Below are 25561 nucleotides of genomic sequence, written 5' to 3' on the forward strand. Positions count from 1 at the left end.
CAGAGATAAGAAAAAGTGTCTATAACTAAACTGGACTGCATAATGTGGTTACCCACTGACATAAGGCCAGAAGATGTTTCTTCATTTACTATCCAATTAAGATGTGGTAGATTGTAGTCACCAACAATGAGCAATAAATGGTTGTCAAGATTTGACATAATTTTTTCAACAGCACTGCAATGTTCGAAACATTTTTGGACAGGAGACTTGGGTGGAATGTATACAGCACCAACGATTAGTTTTGTGGTATAAAAGTCAGGGACACAAACAACTGTTCAACTGTGTTAATGCACGGTATCAGAGTAGGTTTAAACTTCTTGTTAATACAGATCATTACCCCCCCCCCGATGAGATGCATTCGTACTCGTTAAAGAAGACATATCACATCTGAAAATTGAATACGTTTCGAGTCCGAGTTCCACATCACTGATTTCATTATTTAAGTTTGTTTCGGTTAATACCATGAAGTCATAGTCAGCTAAACATGAAGAAATTTTAAGTTCAGTTAGTTTGCTTCGAAGTCCATTTACATTTTGATAGTATCCTCTAAAGTGTTCAACTAACCTTTTTATTGATGTCTCTGGTGCTTTCTTAGTATCGTGCATCTGATCTCTGTGAAATGATTCCCTATCTACATTTTGTTTTGTATTCCTGATACAAGTTATACTTTCAAAATCATTTTCTGTATCACTTAAGTTTTTGCCATTAGGATTAGCATCCCCCTCATTTTCTTAATTAGTTTCCCGAGAGCATTCTACTAGATATTCTATTGAGAAGTTTACCAACTTATAGGTTCCTTTTCTGTTAAGGTGTAGCCCATCTTTTCTAAAATCGCTACCTCTAAGCCAACTGTTACCATCGACAAAAAGGACATTTCCATTTCGGGATAACCAGCCAAGAGTGGAGTTTACAGCATCTATATAGCGATAATCAACATCATGCCGATATAAAACGCCACTGAGACAAAGCTTTGCCGCTGGAAACCTCCTTTTTGTCGCAGTAATAAGCCTATCAGTTTCGGCCATTATGTCACTAGGTGTTGAGAAATTATGAAGGTCATTTGTGCCAATATGAACTGTCAGGGCTTCAGGATTTTCTTTAATACTGTCACTGTTTACATGTTCAGCAAGTTGACCCACTCGTATGCCTGGATAGCAGTACGCAATTCTCTCTTCAACTTCGGGTCCCACATTTCATATCATCGAGTCCCCCACTATTACTGTACGGGCTTGTTTATGTACCGGTCGCCGACGAGATTTTTTGTCTTTTCGACATTGCAGCTGAGTCATGTTCTATGATTGCCTCATGATCATTACATTCAAACGCTTCAAAACGGTTTTGTGTCACTATATTACTATTTACAGAATCCTTAAATGCAACATGTTTCCGGTTAGGCCTAACATTCTTCGACTTAACCTCTTTAAAATCATTTTCGTATTGTCTCGGCATTTCAACATTATTTTGTTTAAAGTTCTTCAATTCCAGCGGAGCATTTTCTAGATCCGTTGATAACAGTTTAATTATTTCATCTTTGGATGAGAGTTCAAGTTCCAGATCTCTTATTCTAAACCTCAAATGCGAGGAGTCCAAAGTGAGGTTATCGGAAACGAGATCGTCTACCAGATCCGACACTTCGCTACCAAACGTATTCTTAAATACGCACTCATAAGAAGCATTAAGACTAGCATTACTTCCGCGAATCGATCCATTGCACTTCATACACATATTATTACCAAACATATCACCACTCGGAGAAAATACTAAATCACTCTTTACCGCCATGTTGCTAGAGAATTATGTCAATTGTCAGTTCCTGAGTATGCTTTCTCAATTTCTCAGCTGATCAGAATCTCTACCAAGTAGTGAATATATGAGCACATTGAGATGAGGACACTTGCAAAGCAATTGCATACAGTATGTTCATGAAAGACTGCAAAGAGCTTTACTGTGTTAGATCAGCGCTGACTCATACACTATACTGGTTAAGGAATCATCATCATCATCATAATCATCATCATCATCATCATCACGAGCATTCTGTCCTACTGCATTGATTAGCACTGCAATTTGAAAATACCAGATTTCAAAATAGAAAGGCTGCTACTTGCCACCTATATTTCACGTTACTTATGGAACTGCACTGTAAACGCTCGAGAAAATGGGTTTGTCAGATAAGTGAAAGTATTTTCCGGTACTTTGATTTAAAAAAGAAGGTGCATAAATTATGCAATGAAGAGGATTATGCCATTAAATACAGTATTATGAAAAGCCGTAGCATGGTATGAGGTACACAATGTTTGACACCGATTCTTCCATACAACGGATGGTTTAGTTTTTGTGACATAAAGTTTACATGTGTATACACTCTCATGTCATTCTGTATACCTGATGTCATTGCTATATCATTTATGATAAAATGCCATATATATTACTAATATCACATTTAATGAATGGCCATTTGTTTTTCAGGGAGAATGATATAGAATTACACATGGGAGAAATGGATGAGAGGGTATGTGTTGTCCCTTGCAATTATATTTCATATCCAATTTTCATTTTTGTTATATACTGATAGTTTGAATTCATATTTTGTTGTTAACTCTAGTTTCAGTGGTGTGATTTTGTTTATTGCTTAACAACAGTATATGGATCTTCTTATGGTGTTCATTGAAATTACAGAAACTTCACTAGTTTATAAGGCATACTATTGTGTGTTATTTTTGGATTATTAGTAATTTTAAAGACAACTTTGATATTGATTAGCAATTTTTAAGGTTCCTCCATGGATGTTTAGTAATTAGAACATTGATTTCAGTTTTAATGAATCATGCTAGCGGTTCATCAGGTACTAAATTCCTTCATAGGAGATGGTAAGACATGTGATAGCCATTTATTCTATTATGGTATTTTACTTTGTAGTCTAAATTATCATGTGGGTTGTCAGAGGCCTTCTGTTCGGATCCAGAGACACCTTGCCGAAGAACACAGCCACTACCCACAAAATTTGAAAATTCTGCTTCCTAATGTGCAAATTTTGTGCAAATTATACAGTTTCATTTATACCTGAGATCATAATCTCTATCTAACGATGCCTTTTCCAGCAAAAGTTATTAAGTACGATTTCAGTATTATAATTATATAGGCTACAAACATTTTTATTGTGAGTTATGTATTTTGGACCTTTATGGTCACCCTCACTTTAGGACAGATGATTTATTTCTAATAAATACTACTACTCAACATTTTAAGATTAATAAATTACTTCAGTGGTGCTTGAACAACCACAACAACAACACTTTTTATCCATAATGTTTCAGATTTATCACTGCCAATTCTTTCCGAGCATTAGGAATGACTTGACTTTCAAAGTTCTGCTTTACATCACTGATTTCATTGTGATCTGTATTTGGGGATGTTGCCCACATGGCAGGTCCGTTATCCCTTTTCTTAAGTGTTTTAAAATAACTTGAAAATGTATTATATGCCTTGATAAATTATTCCAATACTTATTCCCTGCCATATATATAATATTAACCCCAATCTGTCCTCTTCATTTCCAACTTTGTATTCATATTACAACTTTTCTTACTTTTAAAACCTCTGGTCAAGCTTATTTTTCTATTAATGTCATATCACACCATTTCTCCATTGACAGTTCAGAAAATATATCTAATCAAGTTTATAGATTCTGATTACGTCAGCCAGACTAAAACGCCTGAAAATTAAAGTTTGTAAAGTGTCAAAAGACTTGGTTTTCCTTAAGAAATGTTTATTACGTAATGTGACTCCAAAGCACTTAAGATCGCTTAGAAAAAGAGGTACATTGCAGTATTATAAATGACTAGATGGCTCAGGTTAAGGTTTATGAGACGTAGCTTAGAAATGAAATGAAATGTCTTCACTTAAAATATATATATACGTTTACACCTTAAAATCATCATCATCATCATCTGTTTACCCTCCAGGTTCGGCTTTTCCCTCGGACTCAGCGAGGGATCCCACCTCTACCGCCTCAAGGGCAGTGTCGCGGAGTTTCAGACAACCGGGGAGAAGGACCAGTACCTCGCCCAGGCGGCCTCACCTGCTATGCTGAACAGGGGCCTTGTGGAGGGATGGGAAGATTGGAAGGGATAGGCAAGGAAGAGGGAAGGAAACGGCCGTGGCCTTAAGTTAGGTACCATCCTGGCATTCGCCTGGAGGAGAAGTGGGAAACCACGGAAAACCACTTCCAGGATGGCTGAGGTGGGAATCGAACCCACATCTACTCAGTTGACCTCCCGAGGCTGAGTGGACCCCGTTCCAGCCCTCGTACCACTTTTCAAATTTCGTGGCAGAGCCGGGAATCGAACCCGGACCTCCGGGGGTGGCAGCTAATCACGCTAACCACTACACCACAGAGGCGGACTACACCTTAAAATACCAATCAAAATTTCTATTTTAGAATGGAATCCGGCAAGAAGCAACATAGATCATTCAATGTAATTTATTCTAAAAAAAAAACAGGAAACTTTAGACAGGAAGTTTGAGTCTCTTGTTAATAATAATATTAATAGGCATTTTAGAAAACATAATTATGTTGAACACTTTTTTTACCCTTCTCTTAAAATGTAACGTTTAATGAGAAAGAAGTGTTTATACTAGAGAAAGTACCTAAACATAATCGGCCAAAAGTAAGTAATAACAAGGAAGAAACAGTTGAATTAATTGATGAGAAAGAACAAGTTAGACGAACAAGACACAGTAAGACATAAAGCTTACTGAAAAACTTTCTAATGATAAGAAAGATTTTTAATGAATAGTACCATCAACAGAGACAAAATTGATAGCAAAGGAATTGTAATAACCGGAGTTCAAGAAATGGGAAACTCGGACCGGAAACGACAGAATCACCAGGATATAAAGTTTACTAGGCAATACCAGGAAAGAGAGTAACTAATGAAGCAATTTCCACAATTCGGAATGGGATTTGTGGACAACTTCAAAATAATTAAGTCCATAATAGAAGTCAAAGCACTATTTCCCTGGCTCTCAACACTAACTATAAAATCTGTACATAGAATGTACATGCCAAAACTGTTCATAAAAATAGTAAAAAGAACACAGAGAAGAGGTGGATCAACTCTGAAAGCTGTAAATAGAATATACACAATAATGTGGCCATGCCCAACTGTTGATAAAAATAATAATGAAGAACACAGAGAAGATTTTGATATATTTTGGGAGCTTCTAGATCAGATGACGACAAACATAAATAAAAATCACCCCAAAATTTTAATTGGAGACTTTAATGCCCAGTTGGCAAGAGTAAAGGGATATTCAGATGTAATAGGAAAGTGGCCAGCACCAAGGCAAACAAACATAAATGACATAAGACTGGTGGAATTCTGCAGGAGACATGGCATGATCTCAAAGTCAGCATACTTCAAGAGAAGACCAAATGAGCTCAAAACTTGAAAATATCAAGATTGGAAGAAAGGGATGATGGCAACTGGGTCCTGTTTTTATGGATGAGCATTACCACAGGGAAATTTAACATGTTAAAGTCCTTAGAGGGACAGTTACTGGATCAGATCATTACTTGATACATTTTTAAAATATAATTCACGGCATTGATAAAGAAAATATCCCACCCCATAAGAAAAGAATCTGACTCATAAACTGATAAATAACAAGGAATATAAAAATAACAGATGATGCAGAGGAAATAATTCACCAGTTGAGACAAATAGCTGAATAAGTAGCCCCAATCATTCCAAGGAAAACACGCCAACAGCGGAACAATGAATGGGGTAAAATATTGGAAGATAGACACCAAGCCTGTTGAAGGTATCAGAGTAAAAAAATGAAGAATCACACTTGGAACTTACAAAACAAAGAAAGATAACCCAAGAAATAATGAGAGTTGATTGCCAATACCATAAAGATATACTTCTAATAAAAGAAACAAATAGCGAGAAAACAAACTCAAGAGATTACTACAAAACATTTAAAAGACAACTACTGAGATATGATCCTCCCATATCCAGGAGCTATCCTGAGTTTACAAATATACCCTCGCATTAAATGCATTAAATGAAATATTTGTATGTTAAAAGATAAAAATAATATGGCACATAATAACAGAAAAATACAGAAATTTTAGAAGAAACATTTCAAAAATATCTTCAAATAAGCACAGAAACCCCAATAAAAACACCGACAGAAAATAGAAACCCACCCACAATCCATGGTCTACAAAGCTTTGAATGACCTCAAAAACTACAAAGCAAGTCGAAAAGATCAAACATTTGCATAACTTTGGAAACATGCAGCAGAACCAGTGAAAATATAATTACAACAATGCTTAGTGAAAATCAAGAACAAAGAAAACTACCAGTACCAGAACAGTGGACGACAGCTATAAGTGGGGAAGCTGCCTGGAACAGATTAGTAATGCATGTTTAAAAAAAGGAAGAAACAAGAAGTCATAAATTTAACATTTGAACAACGTTTTACACTTTTTGCATTAGCGCTTGATAAATCTCACAGAAGGTAATCTCCGACTTAAAGGTCTGGAATGTGGGTTAGGATATTCTGATCTGTAGTAAATTCTCTGAAATGTATGCATAGTCAATCAATCAATCAATCAATCAATCAATCAATCAATCAATCAATCAATCAATCAATCAATCAATGCTTACCTGCATTTAGGGCAGTCGCCCAGGTGGCAGATCCCCTATCTGTTGTTTATCTAGCCTTTTCTTAAGGAGGCACATACAGCTCAAACCTATCTAAAATAGGTAACATTCAATTTCAATTTTTACAGATTCCACAGGGCCTTCTTAGCTAAACATTTGCATGCATGACTAAAAGGTCCTTGTAAACCTATATATTTATAGAAAATTAATTTTTTAAAGTTGTTTTGGGGCATTTCAAATTTTGCAGTTTCCCTCGTATCACCCACAATTTTGGACTGATTCTAAATTTTGTTAATTTTATATACTCCCAAATAATTGAGGAACAAACTGAATTAAGTTTTCTAAAACATTTTATTTTTAAGTAATATTTTTAAAACAATACTTCCTATCATTCATTTCTAGGTAATTTTAATTCAAAAAATACTTTTTATAAAGATCTGGCTATGATGTTACTACGAAATTAATTCACTTTTTAGAACATTAGATAATGATGTAAAGTACAAACTTTCATGCTCATATCTTTAAAACTGTTCATGTTACAAAGGAAACCGTTTTGAAAAACTCAAGTTGCGGTAAATGGGTACCGGTATTAAAGTTACAACTGACATGAATGAACTCTAGAACATCCCTGGTGCATGCATGATTCACTCCTGTGAGTTTCTATGGGATGCTTTTTTCATCCTTAGTCTTCTCCATACTTTCCTTGCCTCCTTTGTCGATTGTTCAGCTCTTTCAGGGCTGTAAGTGACTCGTTGAGCATTGATATGGCTGAAAGCCTGGAGGCAGTACTCTCCATGAACAAGTTGTAGCTCTTCAGGAACTTTCAATCTACTCTGCATACCATCATTGAAAGTCATAGCAGCAGCATTTACTGCTATACACACCACTTTATGCCCTGCAAAGCCATTTTGGGCACATTTTCCAAATTTTGGAGTTTAGGGATTCATTATTGTTCTGGGTGTGGCCTCCTACACACATATTCAGGAGATCTGTTTTAACTAAATCTATAAACACAGGTTTGACAACCTCCATTATAGAAAGGGATATGTTATTTTTGTGTTTTCAAGGCTAAACTTGCCCTTCCACTACGGCATTTTAGAAAGAGCACCAAGAATTAGGTCCCTTTGGGCAGAAATAATGGTATGGCTTGCCATCTGAGGATGCTTTGTGGTACCATACAGGCCAAATAGCCTTCCTCATCTCATTTACAGAATTACAGTTTTCCCTGATGGCATTCCCATAATAAACAGGAAGATTTCCTCTTTCCCATTTTCATTTTAAAACACAACTCGCTAGAAAATAGATTTACGTAATAAAAACAAAAGTCACATATGCAGATATGTAAACAGCTGATCTTTTGTAGGCATGGTAACAAACAATAATAAAAGCAAAGGATCGAGGAGGCAGTGACTGATGATGTTCGCGATTAATTACCTTGCTCAAGCTTTGCTATATAATAGAGGTTCGTAATCGTTACATTAGTGTAAGAGTGATCAGAAGAAAATATTTAGATCACCTACTACATTCTTGTAAGTAAGATACCTGACATTATTTCCGTGGTCTTTGTGAGAAGTGAAGAACTATACAGATAACTTAAAACCCTTTGTTGACCCACTCAAAATGGCCACCTCTGTTGATAGAGGTCGGCATCTATCGAATTCAATGAATGAAAAAATCAATGATATTTTTCCTCAACAGACACCAAGTAAGCCAACAAATAATGATAACAACACCGTAAATAACCCTCCACATCCTAACAGTGCATCAGGTAACCAAATGACAACCGTCACAAGTAGGCCTAGTAACGAACGTAATTCAAGGTTAAGCTATTCTGTTGCAATACAGTCGTACCCCTCGAAAGAACAAGCTATTGTAATCGAATCTCATGACGGGATCAGTATCAAGGATTATGTGCTAGCTATAGGTAAACTTACAACCCCTAGCAACATTTGGTTTGTTTCACGTATATCGAACGGAAGGATATGCATCTTTCTCTCTAGTAAGAAAAATGTTGAAGATCTGATATTGACAAACCCTAAGATCTTAATAAACAATGTATCACTGGAAATTCGACCCCTTCTAACAAAAAACAAGCGTATTATATTATCCAACGTCTGTCCTGTGATCCCAAACTATGTTATTGAAGAGGAATTGTTAAAACTCGGTGTGAAAATCATGTCTAGGATTACCCCAATCAGAGCAGGTTTGTCAATTTCAGGATTCTCCCACAGTTTAAGCTTTCGAAGACAAATGTAAATTCAAAATGAAGACTTTGATAAACTCCCCGAATCCCTTCATCTCGAATACGTTGGTACAAACTACTGGATTTACCTATCATCGGACTCACCCACTTGTTTTCTTTGCCATACCGAAGGACATCTGGCCAAAGATTGTCCTAACAATGTATCACTTCCAAAAGATGAATCCTCTTCGAATAGTTTTCCTCAGCTCCAAGGGATTTTACAAAAGTCACAGGTCGAAAACCCCAAAACAGACATCGATACTTCTAGCTCTTCTAGCTCACTCCCAAAAGATAGGCCTACTCAAGAAGCCACTTCAATGACCAACCCTGACTTAGCACTTAGCCAAGTCTGTAATGATCCTCCCTCCTCCAGAATTCAAATTGAGAGAGAAATTGCAGCACCTATGGAAACACACGCCACCCCTACAACAGTGAATTTTCCTGGAAGTAAAAGGCCAATTTCACTAGCTAGCAGTGAAACAACTAATCCAAATCCTCCTGATAGCAACAAATCCATACTGGCCTCTCCTGAACAAATCGAAAACCGTAAGACAAATCACACTTCCAAGAAACCCAAGACAGACACGCAGAAATCAATAAGTGATATGCTCCTGCCAGTAAAACAAGTTCTGGAAGCCGACCCATCAATATTCCCCCTCGGCTATCTACAGCTCCAGTCCTTCTTTGAAAATACAGTTGGTGCCAAGGATATATCAGCAATTGCTTCAAACTACACATAAGACATAGAAGGTCTTACTAAAGCCCTTCAAAAACTCTATCCTTACTATATCGATAAAAGCATGAAAAACAAAAGCACTCGAATAGTAAAAAAACTACTGAAAATCCGCCAGTCAAAGTGAAGACCCAACGCATATCAATGTAACGCCAGACTATTCCAGTGACGACATTTCCTTCCCAGTATAAAAATGGAGATAAACCTCGTTCTGCTGTTGATCATTATTATGACAACATTACTCCAATGGAATATTAACAGTTGTCGATCACAGTTAGAATATCTACAATTCCTAATAAACAAACACCAACCATCTGTTATCTGTCTCCAAGAAACAAACTTCAGAACGACGTTGCTGCCAATCTAAGACTCTACAGTGTCTACCACAAAAATAGAACTAATGTGAATCATGCGAGTAGAGGTGTAGCTACTTATATCAAAAAAATATCTATGCCAAAGAAATTACTGTTAACACCAATTTGGAAGCTGTAGCAATTTCAGTCCATCTACCACTTTCTCTATGTATCTGCAATGTTTATATTCCAAACAGTTATTTGTTTCAAGGTGACGATCTACGAAACCTTATCCACCAACTACCTAAACCATTCATCCTAGTAGGCGACTTCAACAGTCGCAACACGTTATGGGGTAGCCATAGTTCTGATGCAAGAGGAAAAGAGATAGAAAAGACACTTGATGGATTTGATTTAATTCTAATGAACTCTACTGCTCCAACTCGCTTTGACATAGCCCACGGCACCTGTAGTAGTATAGACCTAGCCATCTGCACACCGGACGTAGCAACCCTTTTCAACTGGTCTGTTTATTCAACACTCCAAGGAAATAGTGACCACTTCCCGATAATAATCAGTAATGAAAATTCTTCTGTCAACTCCTCATTTATTAACAACTCTAAATGGAACTTAAATAAGGCAGATTGGACGAAATTTAGAATGACAGTCAATAATCACTTAAAAGACTTAACCCCTCCAAATGATTTCCCTTCTAAGCACATAAATACCATTGTTCAAGATTTTACAGAAGTTCTTGTTAAATCTGCGGACATGAGTGTTCCAAAAGTAATCTCAAATTCCTTTAAGAAAACAGTACCTTGGTGGAATGACACTTGTAAGGAGGCTATTAAGAATACGAATCACGCTTTCTACCTCTACAAAAGAAAACCCACACCTGAAAATAAAGCCCAATTTTAGTAATATAGAGCAATCGCTCGAAAATAAATTAAACTCAGCAAAAAGAATTCATGGCTATCATTTGTCTCCTCGCTAAGTTCCCAAACCCAACAAAAGGAAATGTGGAATAAACTTCACAGAATAAATGGCAAATACAATCACTTCTACATTACTTCCCTCAGAAACTCGGTTGATGGAACTTTCATAAACAAACCTCAAAACATCGCTGATAAATTAGCTGACACATTTGCCGAGATCTCTAGTGACAAAAATTATGATCCCGAATTTCTCCATACAAAGAAATCCAGTGAATTCGTTGATCTAAGGAAAGCCATCTCTGACCCCAACTATAGTCTAAACGATGCTTTTCAACTACAGGAAATAATTACTGAACTTGACAAACGTGGCAAATGTAGTCCTGGCCCAGATACGGTCCCTTATGAATTTCTAAAACAGCTTCCACTAAGTGCAGTAAATTATCTTCTGGCCATTTTCAACCACATATGAAGCTCTAAGACATTTCCTGATCAATGGCGAAATGCCATTGTAGTTCTAATACCCAAACCAGGGAAAGACAACTCAATTGCAGAAAATTATCGCCCTATTGCTTTAACTAATGCGATGTGTAAACTTATGGAGAAAATAGTCAACAAAAGATTACGCTGGTATCTCAAGCATATAAATTTCTTCAGTAATGTGCAAAACGGGTTCCGTAAAAAACACTTCACAACAGACACTTTGATAAGTCTGGAATCTGAAATACAGGAAGCGTTCCTCAATAACCAACACCTAATAGCAGTCAGTTTAGATATTAATAAGGCATATGACATGGTATGGAAAGACTATGAAATCAAAGTACTAATGACACATAATATATCTGGAAATGTCCCATATTTCATTTATAATTTTCTCCAAATGCGCCGAATTCAAGTTAGAGTAAATGGAATGCTGTCAAAGGAAGTAGTAATCAACAATGGAGTCCCACAAGGTTCATTTATCAGTGTAACTCTGTTCTTGTGGCAATTAATGGTATAGTCTTTAACATCCACTCACCAGTTAAGTGTTGCCTTTTTGCGGACGATTTGATAATCTTCTGCCCAGGGAAAAACATTACGACGACTCAACTCCTATTACAAGAATCAATTGTAAATATTCAAAACTGGACTAAAACCACAGGATTCAAATTTTCTAAAACTAAAACCAAATGTATTCTCTTCTCCAAAAATAAACATACCATCGCTAACCATGAATTATATATGGAAGACCATAACATTGAATCAGTTAAAACTATTAAAATTCTAGGACTTCTATTTGATAACAAGCTCACCCGGTCCCCATACCTTAAAAATCTTAAACACGAGTGTCAAAGAAGAATTGATATCATAAAAATTCTCTCAGCAAAAAACTGGGGAGCAGACTACCATGTCCTAATGAACACATACAGAGCCACAATCAGAGCCAAACAGGATTATGGCAGTACAGTATATTGTTCTGCTAGACCATCTACACTTAAGATCCTTGATACCATCCAATTTTCAGATCTTCGAATTGCCCTAGGAGCCCACCGCACCAGCCCCGTAGCTAGTATAGAGATTGAAGCCAACGAACCACCATTTGAAATCAGACATAAACAGTTGAGTTTGACATACGCACTCAAGATAGCTGGTACAAGTAAGCAACACTTGAAAAAACACCTACTTTCAAAGAAACATAAAGGAAAACTAACTGGATCTCAACCCCAACCCTTTAACTTCAGAATATCCACTCTTCTCAAAGAACTAAACCTCAGCCTTCCACCCATTTTATTCCCACACAGCTCACTAGATACCCCTCCATGGAAAGCTCATTTGCCTCCAGTTAACTGGGAATTGAACAACAATCTTAAAGCTCAAACTGACACAGCAAAATCCCAACAGTTATTTAATGAAATTTGTAATAGATACTCATCATATAGTGCAATTTATACTGATGGATCAAAATTCAATGAGAGAAATGGTTGTGCAGTAAAGTATAAAGACTATAGTAAACTATACAGATTACCAGATATTTTCACAGTTTTTACAAGTGAACTGCATGCTCTTAAACAGGCCATGATTCACATTTCAAAAGCAAGCTACAATAACTCATTCATAATATTCTCTGATTCCAAAAGTGCATTAACTTAAATACAAAATCCATCAACAACACACCTCCTTGTTAAATAAATTCAAATGCTGTACCACAAGATCAAGATTGCAGGAAAAAAGGTTATTTTTATGTGGATACCATCTCACAGAGGAATACCAGGCAACGAATCAGCTGATCAAGCAGCAAAAGAGGCTACTAGTCTTCCAATCAACGGCCGTCAAATTGCCACGCCACATTCTGATATCATCGCTTATATAAAAATCAAACTACACGAAGAATGGAAAATGAACTGGCTTAAAACTTCCACTAGCTAACTCCAAAAAATTAAAATGATATCTACGAGAACATATCCTCTTCAAAACCTCACCAGACATGAACACGTCTTAATCTCCCGACTAAGGATAGGACATACGAAGATCATCCACAACTATCACCTAGAAAAGAAACAACCTCCCACCTGCAGCAAATGTAACTGCTCTCTCACTGTCAAGCATAACAACTCAGAATGTCAACTGTATGACCATTGGCGCCAACACCACAACATACCTAAGGAAATGGAACTGACACTGTCTTCTCCAGCACTGAGTCATCAAGTCATCAACTTCCTCAAAGACTCTGGCTTGCACTCCAAAATCTAATTATATTATACTTATTTTTTTCTTTACATTTTTGTAATTACAATGTTATTATTATTATTATTATTATTATTATTATTATTATTATTATTATTATTATTATTATTATTCTGTAATCATATGTAAGAGTAGCGATAAGACCTTGGAGTTAAAGCGACTATAAACAACCCTAATAAAAAAAAATAATAATAATAAAAGGAAGTAGATATCGCTACCAGTTCCATGGAAGTGTGAAAAAGTGAGCAAGTTATATGACAATCAGTCCCCGAGGGAAATATGAATTTGCCTGTAGTAATAACTCGGAAACAAGGCATGAACGCGTTCCGATCTATGTAACAGCAGAAGGGAGCGTGGTGCCTGCAGGGATTTATATTACGTTTTAGGCCATAACTCAAGAACTATTGCAGATATTAATGTAATTTTTTCATGGAATTACACAGAAGAGTATAATCTAAAATCACATAACAAAATAGAAAATCAGTTTTTTGATCACTTAGGCTGTATGTGCCCCCTTAAATGATTTCAAAGAAATTGGAAACTAATTGAACATCTCCCTTGGTAAGTTACTCCAATCCCTAACTCCATATCCTTTAAACAAATATTTACCCCAGATTTGTCCTCTTGGATTCCAGCTTTATCTTTACATTGCGATTTTTCCTGTTTCAGAGACACCACTCAAACATATTTGTCTACTAATGCCATTCCACGCCATCCCTCCGTTGACAGCTCGGAACATACCATTTAGTTGAGCAGCTCGTCTTCTTTCTCACAAGTCTTCCCAGCCCAAACTTTGCAACATTTTCGTAACGCTACTCTTTTGTCTGAAATCACCCAGAACAAATCGAGCTGCCTTTCTTTGGATTTTTCCAATTCTTGAAACAGGTAATCCTGGTGAGGGTCCCATACATTAGAATCATACTCTAGTTGGGATCTTATCAGAGACTTATATGCCCTCTCCTTTACATTCTTACTACAAACCCTAAACACCCTCATAACCATGTGCATTGATCTGTACTTTTTATTTGCGTGATTTATGTGAATACCCTGATCTTTGCCTCCTCTGATTCTCTGAAATCTATTTTCTAGAAATATAGCAACTTATTCAGTCACTCTTTTGCCCAGTCTATTTGCACTCATATTTATCAGTAGTCTCCCATGATCCACCTTATCGAATGCTTTAGACAGATCAATCGCGGTATGGTCCGTTTGACCTCCTGATTCCAAGATATATGCTATAGCTTGCTGGAATCCTATAAGTTGAGCTTCTGTGGAATAACATTTTTTTAAACCCGAACTGCCTTCTATCGAACCAGTTTTTAATTTCACAAAAAATGCTTAATATAATCAGAAATAATGCCTTCCCAAAGCTTACATGCAATGCATGCAAACTTGACTAGCCTGTAATTTTCAGCTTTATGTCTATCACACTTTCCTTTATATATAGCAACTCTCCATTCATTTGGTATAGCTCCTTCATGTAAACAATAATCAAATAGATACTCAATATATGTTACTATATTCCAACCCCTTGTCTTCAGTATATCCCCAGAAATCTTATCAATTCCAGCCGCTTTTCTAGTTTTAATTTTTTTATCTTACTTGAATTCTCATTGTTATTATATGTAAATTTTATTACTTCTTTAGCATTAGTCACCCCCTCTATCTGGACATTACCCTTGTAACCAACAATCTTTACATACTGTTGACAGAATACTTCTGTCTTTGGAGGATCCTCACATACACACTCCCCTTGTTCATTAATGATTTCTGGAATGTCATTCTTGGAAGCTCTTTCTGCCTTAATGTGCCTATACATTCCCTTCCATTTTTCACTTAAATTTGTATGACTGCCAATTATGCTTGCCATCGTGTTATCCTTAAGTGACTTCTTTGCTAGATCCACTTTCCTAGTAAGTTCCTTCAATTTCTCCTTACTTCCACAGCTATTTCTATCTCTATTTCATTCCAATCTGCACCTCCTTCTTAGTCTCTTTATTTCTCTATTAGAATAAGGTGGTTCTTTACCATTCCTTACCATCTTTAAAGGTACAAACCTGTTTCCACCTTCCTCAACAATTTCTTTAAACCCATCCCAGAGTCTGTTTACATTTTTATTTAACGTTTTCCAGCTATCATAGTTACTTTTTAAAACTCTCTCTTGCCTGCTTTATCAGCCATATAGTACTGGCTAATAGTCCTACTTTTGAGACCTTCCTTTCTATCACATTTATTTTTAACTATGACAAAAACAGCTTCATGATCACTAATACCATCCATTACTTCGGTTTCTCTATAGAGCTCATCTGGTTTTACCACCACTACGCCCAGGATTTTTTCCCTGAAGTTGGTTCCATCACTTTCTGAATCAATTGTCCTTCCCAAATTGGAGTATTTGTTATTTGTTCGTCATGCTTCCTGTTGTTCGCATTACCATCCCAACTGACATTTGGTAAATTCAGATCTCCCGCTAATAACATTTCTTTCCTAATCGTTTTTCACATAGCTGATTATCTTATCAAATAATTCTAAATCAGCGTCATCACTACCCTTTCCCGGTCTGTGCACTACAAAGACATTAAGTTGCCTATTATGTTTAGAAATGAGCCCTACTCCTAGAACTTCATGTTTCTCACCTTTAACTTTTTCGTAGCTTACAAATTCTTCTTTCGCCAGAATAAATACTTCCCCGCCCACCATTCCTATCCTATCTCTATGATATACACTCTAGTTCCGTGAGAAAATTTCTGCATCCGTTATATGAATTGCCTTCCATGATTCAACTCCTGTTTCAATATCTGGTAAGTATATATCTATTAAATGATTTCATTCTATACCTTTCTATACATTACTTCTACAGTCCAACACTAACATTTTTGTGTCATCTCTGTTTGACTTCCAGATCCCTGTACCCTTCTCACCGCTCCCTAGACCACCCCGTTTCCCTGTATGTACCTCCCTATTGCCCTTCCAAAAGAATGTTCTAACTTATACGTGCCACTGCGGTTTAAGTGTAGGCAATTAGAGCACAGATATTCGGTTTATTATATTCCTGATCACCACTCTAGCTTCACTCTGAATTTTCTTTCCCTTCTTGCTTATGTCAGACATTACACAGTCTTTACAAGTCAGTTACAGAGAAATAACAGGAGAACTGAAAAGCAAGGACAATAACAACGGATAAATGGTAACAACTGAGAAAGAAATACGAACAAACGCAGGACAACACGACGCAATAGCAATAGCAGGATTACAACTGAGAAGAGTGAAGAGCGGCCAGTAAACGTTCGCTTTCCTAGAAGCTACTCCAGCGATAAACGCTTCGCAATAGTCACTCAGCGATCATCGTGGAGGACTCTCTTCTGAGTTTGTATGTTACCATTTTCTTACACAAGATGACTATTGAACGAACGCGGAAAAATTTCAGGAAACCTTAGACTCAGGAAATATAGCTGCGGGATTGTTCATTGACTTGAAAAAAGCTTTCGACGTTTATACATTCTTTCACACTGCATGACTTGTTAACTGTTCCTTCCCATGATTGAAACTACCGTAATTGAAAAAGGGACTGTAAAGGGAACAATTCGCTATTTTGAGACATTCTTTCAATGGATTATATTTTATCACTAAAAATAACATCGCACAAGACTAAGAGAAAAATAGGCAGACAATTAAATGCTTATTAAGCGCTTTTGCATAATTTTTAAAAAGTATTGTAACATGAGAAATAATAATAAGATGAAGAATAACAACAACAATTATATAATACAATTTTTAAATTCCCCAATATTCACCCTACTTAATTAATATCTGAACAACACCTTATACATTTTGCATTTTATACATTTTTGCTGTATTGTCATGGGTTTTGGGTTTGGTTTATGTTTAAATTATGTTCGTTTTAAGTCATGTTTTATGAACTGGAGGTAATCTCTGGAAAGTCTGGAATGTGGGTTAGGATATTTTTATCTGTAGTAAATTCTCCGAAATTTACACACCATGTTTACCACCCGAGATTATTTTAAATAGATTATCATTTATCTCTAAAATAGCATCGCATAAAGATTATAAAAGAATGAAATTTACAAGTACGTTGTATTTAAGGAATGAAATATGAAAAATAATAATAAAGATTGCAACAAGAATGATAATACTAAAGCAATACTAACTGTTTGATTCATGTTTAGTTTATGGCATGTTAAAATTACGCCGGCGCCGTGGTGTAGGGATTCCCGACTAGGTCAAGGACTTTTACCTGGTTCGAGGTCCTCTCAGCCTACGCGATTAGAATTGAGGAGCTATCTGACGATGAGATAGCGGCCCCGGTCTCGAAAGCCAAGAATAACGGTCGAAAGGATTCGTCGTGGTGACCATACGACACTTCGCAATCTGCAGGTCTTCGGGCTGAGCGGCGGTCGTTTGGTAGGCCAAGGCCCTTCAAGGGCTGTATTGTCATGGGGTTTTTGGTTTGGTTTATGTTTAAATTATGTTTGTTTTAAGTCATGTTTTATGAACTACTAGCTGATGTACCCGTGCTTCGCTATGGGATTCTCAGAAAGACTGACTTTGTGGTTTTCCTAACCTGAAATCAACATAGGTCATTACAAAAATGTAAGCATGAGTGTAGTATGAATGTAGTATGAATGCTATCATATAAAATACTCCATCAAATTGAAAGCCGCACGTTTTATCACTTTTAACGAACAGAGCTGCGGTTAGATTGCGGTGCCAATCTAATAGTCCAAAGTTCTAGAGCTGGAATGACCAGGCCGCAGACTGCCATGAACACTCATCTGCCATTATTCCGCTAAATATGCACACTGTTCATTCCAATCAGTGCCTCAGAGTAGGGATTGAATAGCCCGAATGCTATGATGATCCAGCGTGTTACGTACCAGTTGTATCAGAAAATTTATAAACCAGGGGAATGGCATGCTAAAGAATAAAGTTATCTAACTCCCCAGCTATTTCCCCTCAATATTCAGGCAGGATGTTACACTCTGTCCGACTGGGCGAGTTGACCGTCTGGTTAGCGGTGCGCAGCTGTGAGCTTGCATCCGAGAGATAGTGGATTCGAACCCCATTGTCGGCAGCGCTGAAGATGGTATTCCGTAGTTTCCCACTTTCACACCAGTCAAATGCTGGGCCTGTACCTTAATTAAGGCCTAAGACACTCCTAGCCCTTTCCTATCCCATCGTCGCCATAAAACCTATCTATGTCGGTGTAACGTAAATCAAATAAAAATACTCTGTACGCAGCAGTAATCCTATCTACCGGAGATGAGGGGCAACAGAAGACACAAAGCACATCACGACAAACAATGGTCAATGTAATGTTGTTGTTGATCAATGTTATGAGCTTTCTATATTGTAGGCCTTCACATTTAGTTTTCTTTCGATTCTGTGATTTGTAAACCATAAATTGTAGTTTCTTATTCTCCGATTTTACACACCGATTTTCATTAAATGCTGTTTACCCATTTTCTCATTACTCGGCGCTGATATGGACTTAGTAACAAAAATCCAAATTCATGTATATCTTTGTGATCATAGCCAGTACGGTAACAATGTATAAGACATGAATAAAAGGAAATTTGATACTATATAATCTTAGTTATGTAGCATTCATCGATTACACCTCTAATAAGAAATATTTCAGAATTACATTTTAGGCCTTCCCCTAAACTACCATTTCACTCAGCGTGAATAAAATAATTTACAGCCTTGACTATAGCGACTTATTTCCTGACTTTACATACCGATTTTCATCAAGATAGGACTACTAAAAACAACAATATTTGAGAATTAAATTTTAGGCTTTCCCCTTAACTACCATTTTTCTCAGCGTGAATACAATTATTGATAGCCTAGATTGTAGCAACTTATTCCCCAACTTTGCATACCATTTTCTTTAAAATAAGACCACTAATAACATAAATAGTTGAGAATTCAGTTTTAGGCCTTCCCCTAAACTACCATTCACTCAGCGTGAGTAAAATGATTTATAGCCTAGATTGTAGAGGCTCATCCCCCGACTTCACATACCGATTTTCATTAGACCACTAATAACATAAATAGTTGAGAATTCAATTTTAGGCCTTCCCCTAAACTACCATTTCACTCAGCGTGAGCAAAATGATTTATAGCCTAGATGGTAGAGGCTTATCCCCCGACTTCACATACCGATTTTCATTAAATTCTCTTCAACCGTTTTCTCGTGATGCGTGTACATACATACAGACAGACAGACAGACAGACAGACAGACAGACAGACAGAAATTACGGAAAAGTAAAAAGTGCATTTTCTTGTTACTATGGACATGACCGATACAGAAATACTATTATTTTCAAATTATGAGCAATGTACAGACAAAACTCTTATTTTATATATATATATATAATATATATATAGATATATAGATATATAGATTGTACTCTGGGTATTGGTGTATTGGCAACAGTGTGTTGATGAGTTAGTTGGCACAACATGGCAACTATGGTAGTTTCAACCATAACGAAGGAACAGTTAGCAAGTCATGCAGTGTGAAATAATGTACAAACGTGTAAATATTTCTTTTTCCGTAAAGAGCATCTGAGCCGTGGCTCATAAAGGTGCAATACATATCTGATATAAATGTAGCAGAATTAGGAGATAACACAGAATCTTAAGTACACTGATGTTTTACATGAGAATAAACAGAAATTGGGTGAAACTCATTATACAGTAGAGGTACGATACTTTTAACGTCCCGAACACAAGTTACATAGCCAAGTACTCAGATGTTCATAGCATGTTATGTAATTTTTACGAGTTTCTTCTTAAATACAGTAAATGAAGCAGCCTGTCGAATATATTCAGGAAGTAGTTATACACATGTGCAGAGTAGTACCATATTGGTACCATATTTAGCTGAGTTAATCAATTCAATGGGAATGTTATTAATACCTCTTATATTGTATGAATGTCAGAATTTGTCACACGTGAAGTATCGGAGTGAATCAAATTATTTATCAGTTTATAGACCATTTCACACTTGAAGACTAAAGTGGAAGAACATTACAGTGTTTGGATAGATATGCTGTTGATGTCAATATAGATAGCTTAAAAATATTTTAAATGCTCTCTTGTGTAGAATTTCAGCAGTCTAAAATAGTTTTTAACTGCAACAAGCCCAAATACGTACCATATAAAGCATATGACTTTGAATGAGGGCGTGATAAGTATTCTCTAGTATAGTGTTAGTAAGTTTGTCCTTAACTCTATTAAGAACGCCAATTGCTCGAGTAATTTTATTACATATCGCCTGAACCTGATCACTCCAAGGGAGGAAATCATCAAAAATTTTTCCCAGAACTTTGTCGCCCTAGCTGTAGGTATTTTGCGGTCATAAGTTTTGAATGTTATTTCAAGAGAAAGCCTGCATGCTAGTTTATGAAAGATTATATTGTACCGGGAACACAGGCGGGAAGCAAAAGAAGGTGTAGGAGAAGGATCTGGACTATAAGAGCATAGGATCGAAACATACCGGTACGATTTAGCTCAAAGGCAAAGCCTACTTGCTTCACTAGATAATTTATTTATATGACTAGATAAACATATATAAAATATGTATCGGCTTATTGCATTTTGATCTAATAAAAGGGACATCGATCCTTATTCATACATGACTTTCAAAGGGGGAACCAGCCCCATATGGAACCACACTGTTCCATTTACGACCTAATTCACGGAGAAAACCTTCGACATTTACACTTGGGTGAGTACCAGATAGTTCCGGAATACATTAAATTCAATATCGACTACAAGGCATTACTACAACTCTTCTATATAAAAATACAATATAGCGTTCTGAACACGAAGCCGGGAAGCAGAAGGCTTCCTGGTAAGAGGGAGGCAAATTCTAGACCACGACCTTCCCGAAGGCTCTGGTACTTTACATATCTCATACATTTAGAATTTGAACGACTCTTAGCCTTATCCACGCAACTTTAAGAGGGCGAACACAGTAACTAATTGCGTTAAGTAACTTTAATAAGCCTAGGATCCATGTACCAATCAGATAACATCATTGAAAGGGCGCAACAGCCCTAAGTAATGACGCGAGATGCTGCTCTTAATGATTAAGCACAGAACGGTTGAAATTACACACCATCTCAAAGAATACCATTATTGAAAAATTGATTGTAAGCTGCGTTACTCAAGTACACTCTAAATACATCATAACTCGGTTAAATAGCTTACATTCCTAGTGACCTAGTTCCTCCCATTATCCACATAACATTTCATCAACCTTACTGTGTTACCTCCATGCCCCTAGCGGTCCTGATGTCGATCCTCGAGCGACCAAGCCTGCTCGGGTTTCAAAGCAAGATTGACTCGTACCAGGGCGAGCAAGCAAGCAACAACCTTTGGCAAGGCAATGACCTCAGAATATGTCCAGTGCACCGACTCTCATTGGCCAGCAAAGAGGGGCGGGGCGTGCGCACGGGCATAGATGCATGCAGCAGCATAGCCAACATAAGGGAATGGATTACTCCAGAGCGGAAAGAACTTTCCTTTACCCTGGAGTCATCATTTAGGAGAGGGAACGAGATACATTATTTATAATAAGCGCCTACATGGCGTTACATGTACACCCGAAAACATTTAAATAAGCAGGAATCAAAAGTAAGCGAGCTGGAACAACACGCACACACTAAGAATACATAAAACCAAACGGGGGGATAAAATTCACGGTACAGACAGCCCCCCTTACACCGACAAAGGTAAAAACAATGCTTTCAAAACATGACACATCCTTGAAGCAAATTCATTTTCTAGACTACTTGCCTATGAGAAGTGAGGATCTTGCTTTACACCAAATAATGATCTGAAAGATACATATTCTTGTTACACCAATTAGTCCACAAAATGAATGCTTGTCGTAGTGTATCCCGGGATATATGACAAGACGACGAGTAACGATGAGTGACGAAGACCCAAAACAAGCACCGGGCGAGAAATCCGGCAACAGGAGCCGAATAAGACATGCAGCGAAGGAATTGCCTATTGCAAATAATGAAGCTGCATTTAGGAGATGCGGTAGGCTCAAGTACTCAAGCAGAAGCATCCAGGCACCCCATGGAAAAGCGGGCGCTGAACAGAGATAGTCCATCAAGAATAACAGGCCGAAGGAAACGGCCACAGGATTCGACGTACGCCAGAGAAAAGCTTGCACGAGGGGCCCGTATCATGGAGCAGCGGGCGAAGATGGATATTCCTCAATACTGTAAAATAAATAGGAAAGGCCAGCAATGGTGTCCAGCACATGCCTTATAACTTGAAGGAATGAACGTGGAAGGGCGGCCCGGATGACGAGACCTGGACATGGAGGTAAAGACGGAGGAGCTAACAAACAGCAAGAAGCACCTAAAATACACAAAGTATATTACATGCACCAATAAATAAATGTTGCTTAATCAAACTAGAACACAGGAAATAGACCAACGCCAAGAAAAACAAGCCAAAACAAAGCAAATGTGGCATGCGGAGACATTAAGGAGAAAGGAAACCTGGGTAGATTTGGCCTGGGAAAATGAACCGGAACGATCCTTTCAGTTTCGGGATCTCTCACCAACAAGGTAACCGGGGTTAGAAAATCAGTAATAGTACAGGATCCAAAAAAGGATCCAATTTCCGGGATCCTTTTTAGATGTTCATAGTAATCAAAAAAGGCATGACTACTGCAAATCAAGGTGAAAATGACATGTATCATTTGTAATATATAACTCAGTCCATGGCCTGCGTTGTATAAACTGTTATCGAAATTAGTCATTACGCATGAGAAATCAGTTTACTCTCCCATCGAATGTAGTCCTCTTCACTCAACAGTAGTTTATTTTACTTCAACATTAAGCTTCTGGACATGAATTTATTAGATACCACGACGTTCTGAGCTTATGAATGTTCATATATTGGACATTTACTTAAGCTTATTACTCAGCTGAGCAAGTTGCTTCGAATTATCAATGTATCTAACATAAATTGACTGGACGTATACTTTTCACATGATTTCAACCAATTTCTATGCTCTGAAAAACTTCAGTGATTCCTTCATATTTGACTGGGAATCCATTGAAAGTTTATATATCCCCCGCCTTACTTGGAATATAAATTTCGTTCAGCACTCATATATTACATTTGTAACCTTTCCCTCATTTAAAAAACAATTTCAATAGATCCTCTGTTAAGACTCTCGAAGAACTCGATATTAATATCATTATTGCAATTTCTGTTCTCTTTTTACAGGACCATTTCCAAGATGTTTCGAAGCATTCATTTATTCTCTATATACTCCTTGTAACATGCCTCACAGCTTTCAATCTTTCACTCTGATGCATATTTGCTCAACTCATCTTCATTATCATTATCATCCCAGATAACGTTGATTTCTTCCTCGATGATGGGAGTATGATATCGTTTCAAGTTAAATGCGTTAAAGGTAGAACTATTTCCGGATTCCAGACTTTGAATCTTGTAGTCATTATTGTCTAGAATGTCTACAATCTTAAATAGTCCAATATACAGGTGTGCAAATTTAGAATAAAATTTGGCATTTGGGCTTGAAATCGCAGGTTTCCCTACAAGCACAAGATTTCCGAATTCCAGTGGTTTACGGAATCGTTTATACCTCATCTTCCTAAGTCGTCGTTCTGCTTGTTTATTCATGCATATTCTAGCTTGGTCGATATTTACTTTAACCTTAGGTCTTTCTTCCTTTGGCTTGTTGATAATATTATTCCATGGACGTTTTGGATATCCATTCATGTGAACTACATTAGGTACATTACCAACAGAATCATGCCAATTGTACTTCATACATTCTGCAATTGATGGCAGAAATGAATCCCAAGCCCAATGACGTTCAGAACAGAAGATCCGACAATATTTTGATAATTCTCTCATGGCTCTTCTTGTTGCATTTGATTCGGGATGACGTATGGAACTGAAACGATGTTGAATAACCATCATTTCCAAAGCTTCTGAGAAATTAGTAGACCTAAATTGCATTCCGTGATCCGTTAATATGCTACCTGGTTTACCCATCTGAGGTATGATGGACCTTTCTAGGCTCTTATGATTGTTTTAGAATTTGCTTTCCTGATAGGTTGCAGCGATTTGAATTTCGACATAACGTCCAGATCAAGAAGAACAAAACGATTTCCAAATTTATCAGCAGGTAATCCTCCATACAAATCCATTGCATAGATCTCTCTTGGCCTGTTGAAAATCACTGCGACTGGCTGTTGATACAAAAACATAGAACTATGCTTCACTCTCTGACACGTATCGCAGACTTTAATTACTTTCCCTACAATTCTTCGGAGTCCATTCCAAGTGAAGTTTTCTCCGGTGGTAGCTGTTAACTTGTCAACTCCTCGATGACCAACCATACGGTATGTACCAGATAATTCACACCGAGTTTTATGGGACTTGGCTTCTTTTTTCCTCCATCTACGAGCTTGTATACAATATTACTCTTGTAAATATAACCGGCCATTGGTGGATCAGGCTTTTGATTTTCACAGTTATCACCCGTAGCATTTTCCCTACATTGTTCGATAATTATTCTTACTGATTAATTCTTAAGTTGTAACTCCAGTAAATGCTTCAATTTATCTAAGGACTCTTCCTCATCAGGTGTCATCTCATATGAATCTCCCAGGTTTCTTCTACAGGATTTCTGCTCAGACTATCTGCCATAATGTCAAACTTTCCTGGGCAAAGTTCGATCTCAGATCAAAATGATGAGGGTATAGAACCCTTCGTAACACTCTTTCGCTAGATAACGTTGACTTCAAAATAAAATTTAATGCTTTGTGGTCAGTTCGAATTAGTATCGGGTATCCATAAATTACCTTTCTCTACTGCTGTAAGGCATAAACAATAGCCAACATTTCTATCTCAGTTGTTGTATAAT

General features: G+C 37.1%; 1 protein-coding gene across 1 annotated transcript in view; it reads left to right on the forward strand.

Moving 5' to 3' along the window:
- Positions 1-25561, forward strand: part of LOC136877779 (calpain-B-like) — a 459866-nt gene that overhangs the window by 314772 nt on the left and 119533 nt on the right. The window contains exon 12 of the mRNA XM_068228742.1: positions 2470-2512. Coding sequence (XP_068084843.1) covers positions 2470-2512 — 43 coding nt within the window. The remainder of the gene's footprint in view (positions 1-2469; positions 2513-25561) is intronic.

Source organism: Anabrus simplex, chromosome 7 (assembly GCF_040414725.1).
Source record: "Anabrus simplex isolate iqAnaSimp1 chromosome 7, ASM4041472v1, whole genome shotgun sequence".
Lineage (NCBI taxonomy): Eukaryota > Metazoa > Arthropoda > Insecta > Orthoptera > Tettigoniidae > Anabrus > Anabrus simplex.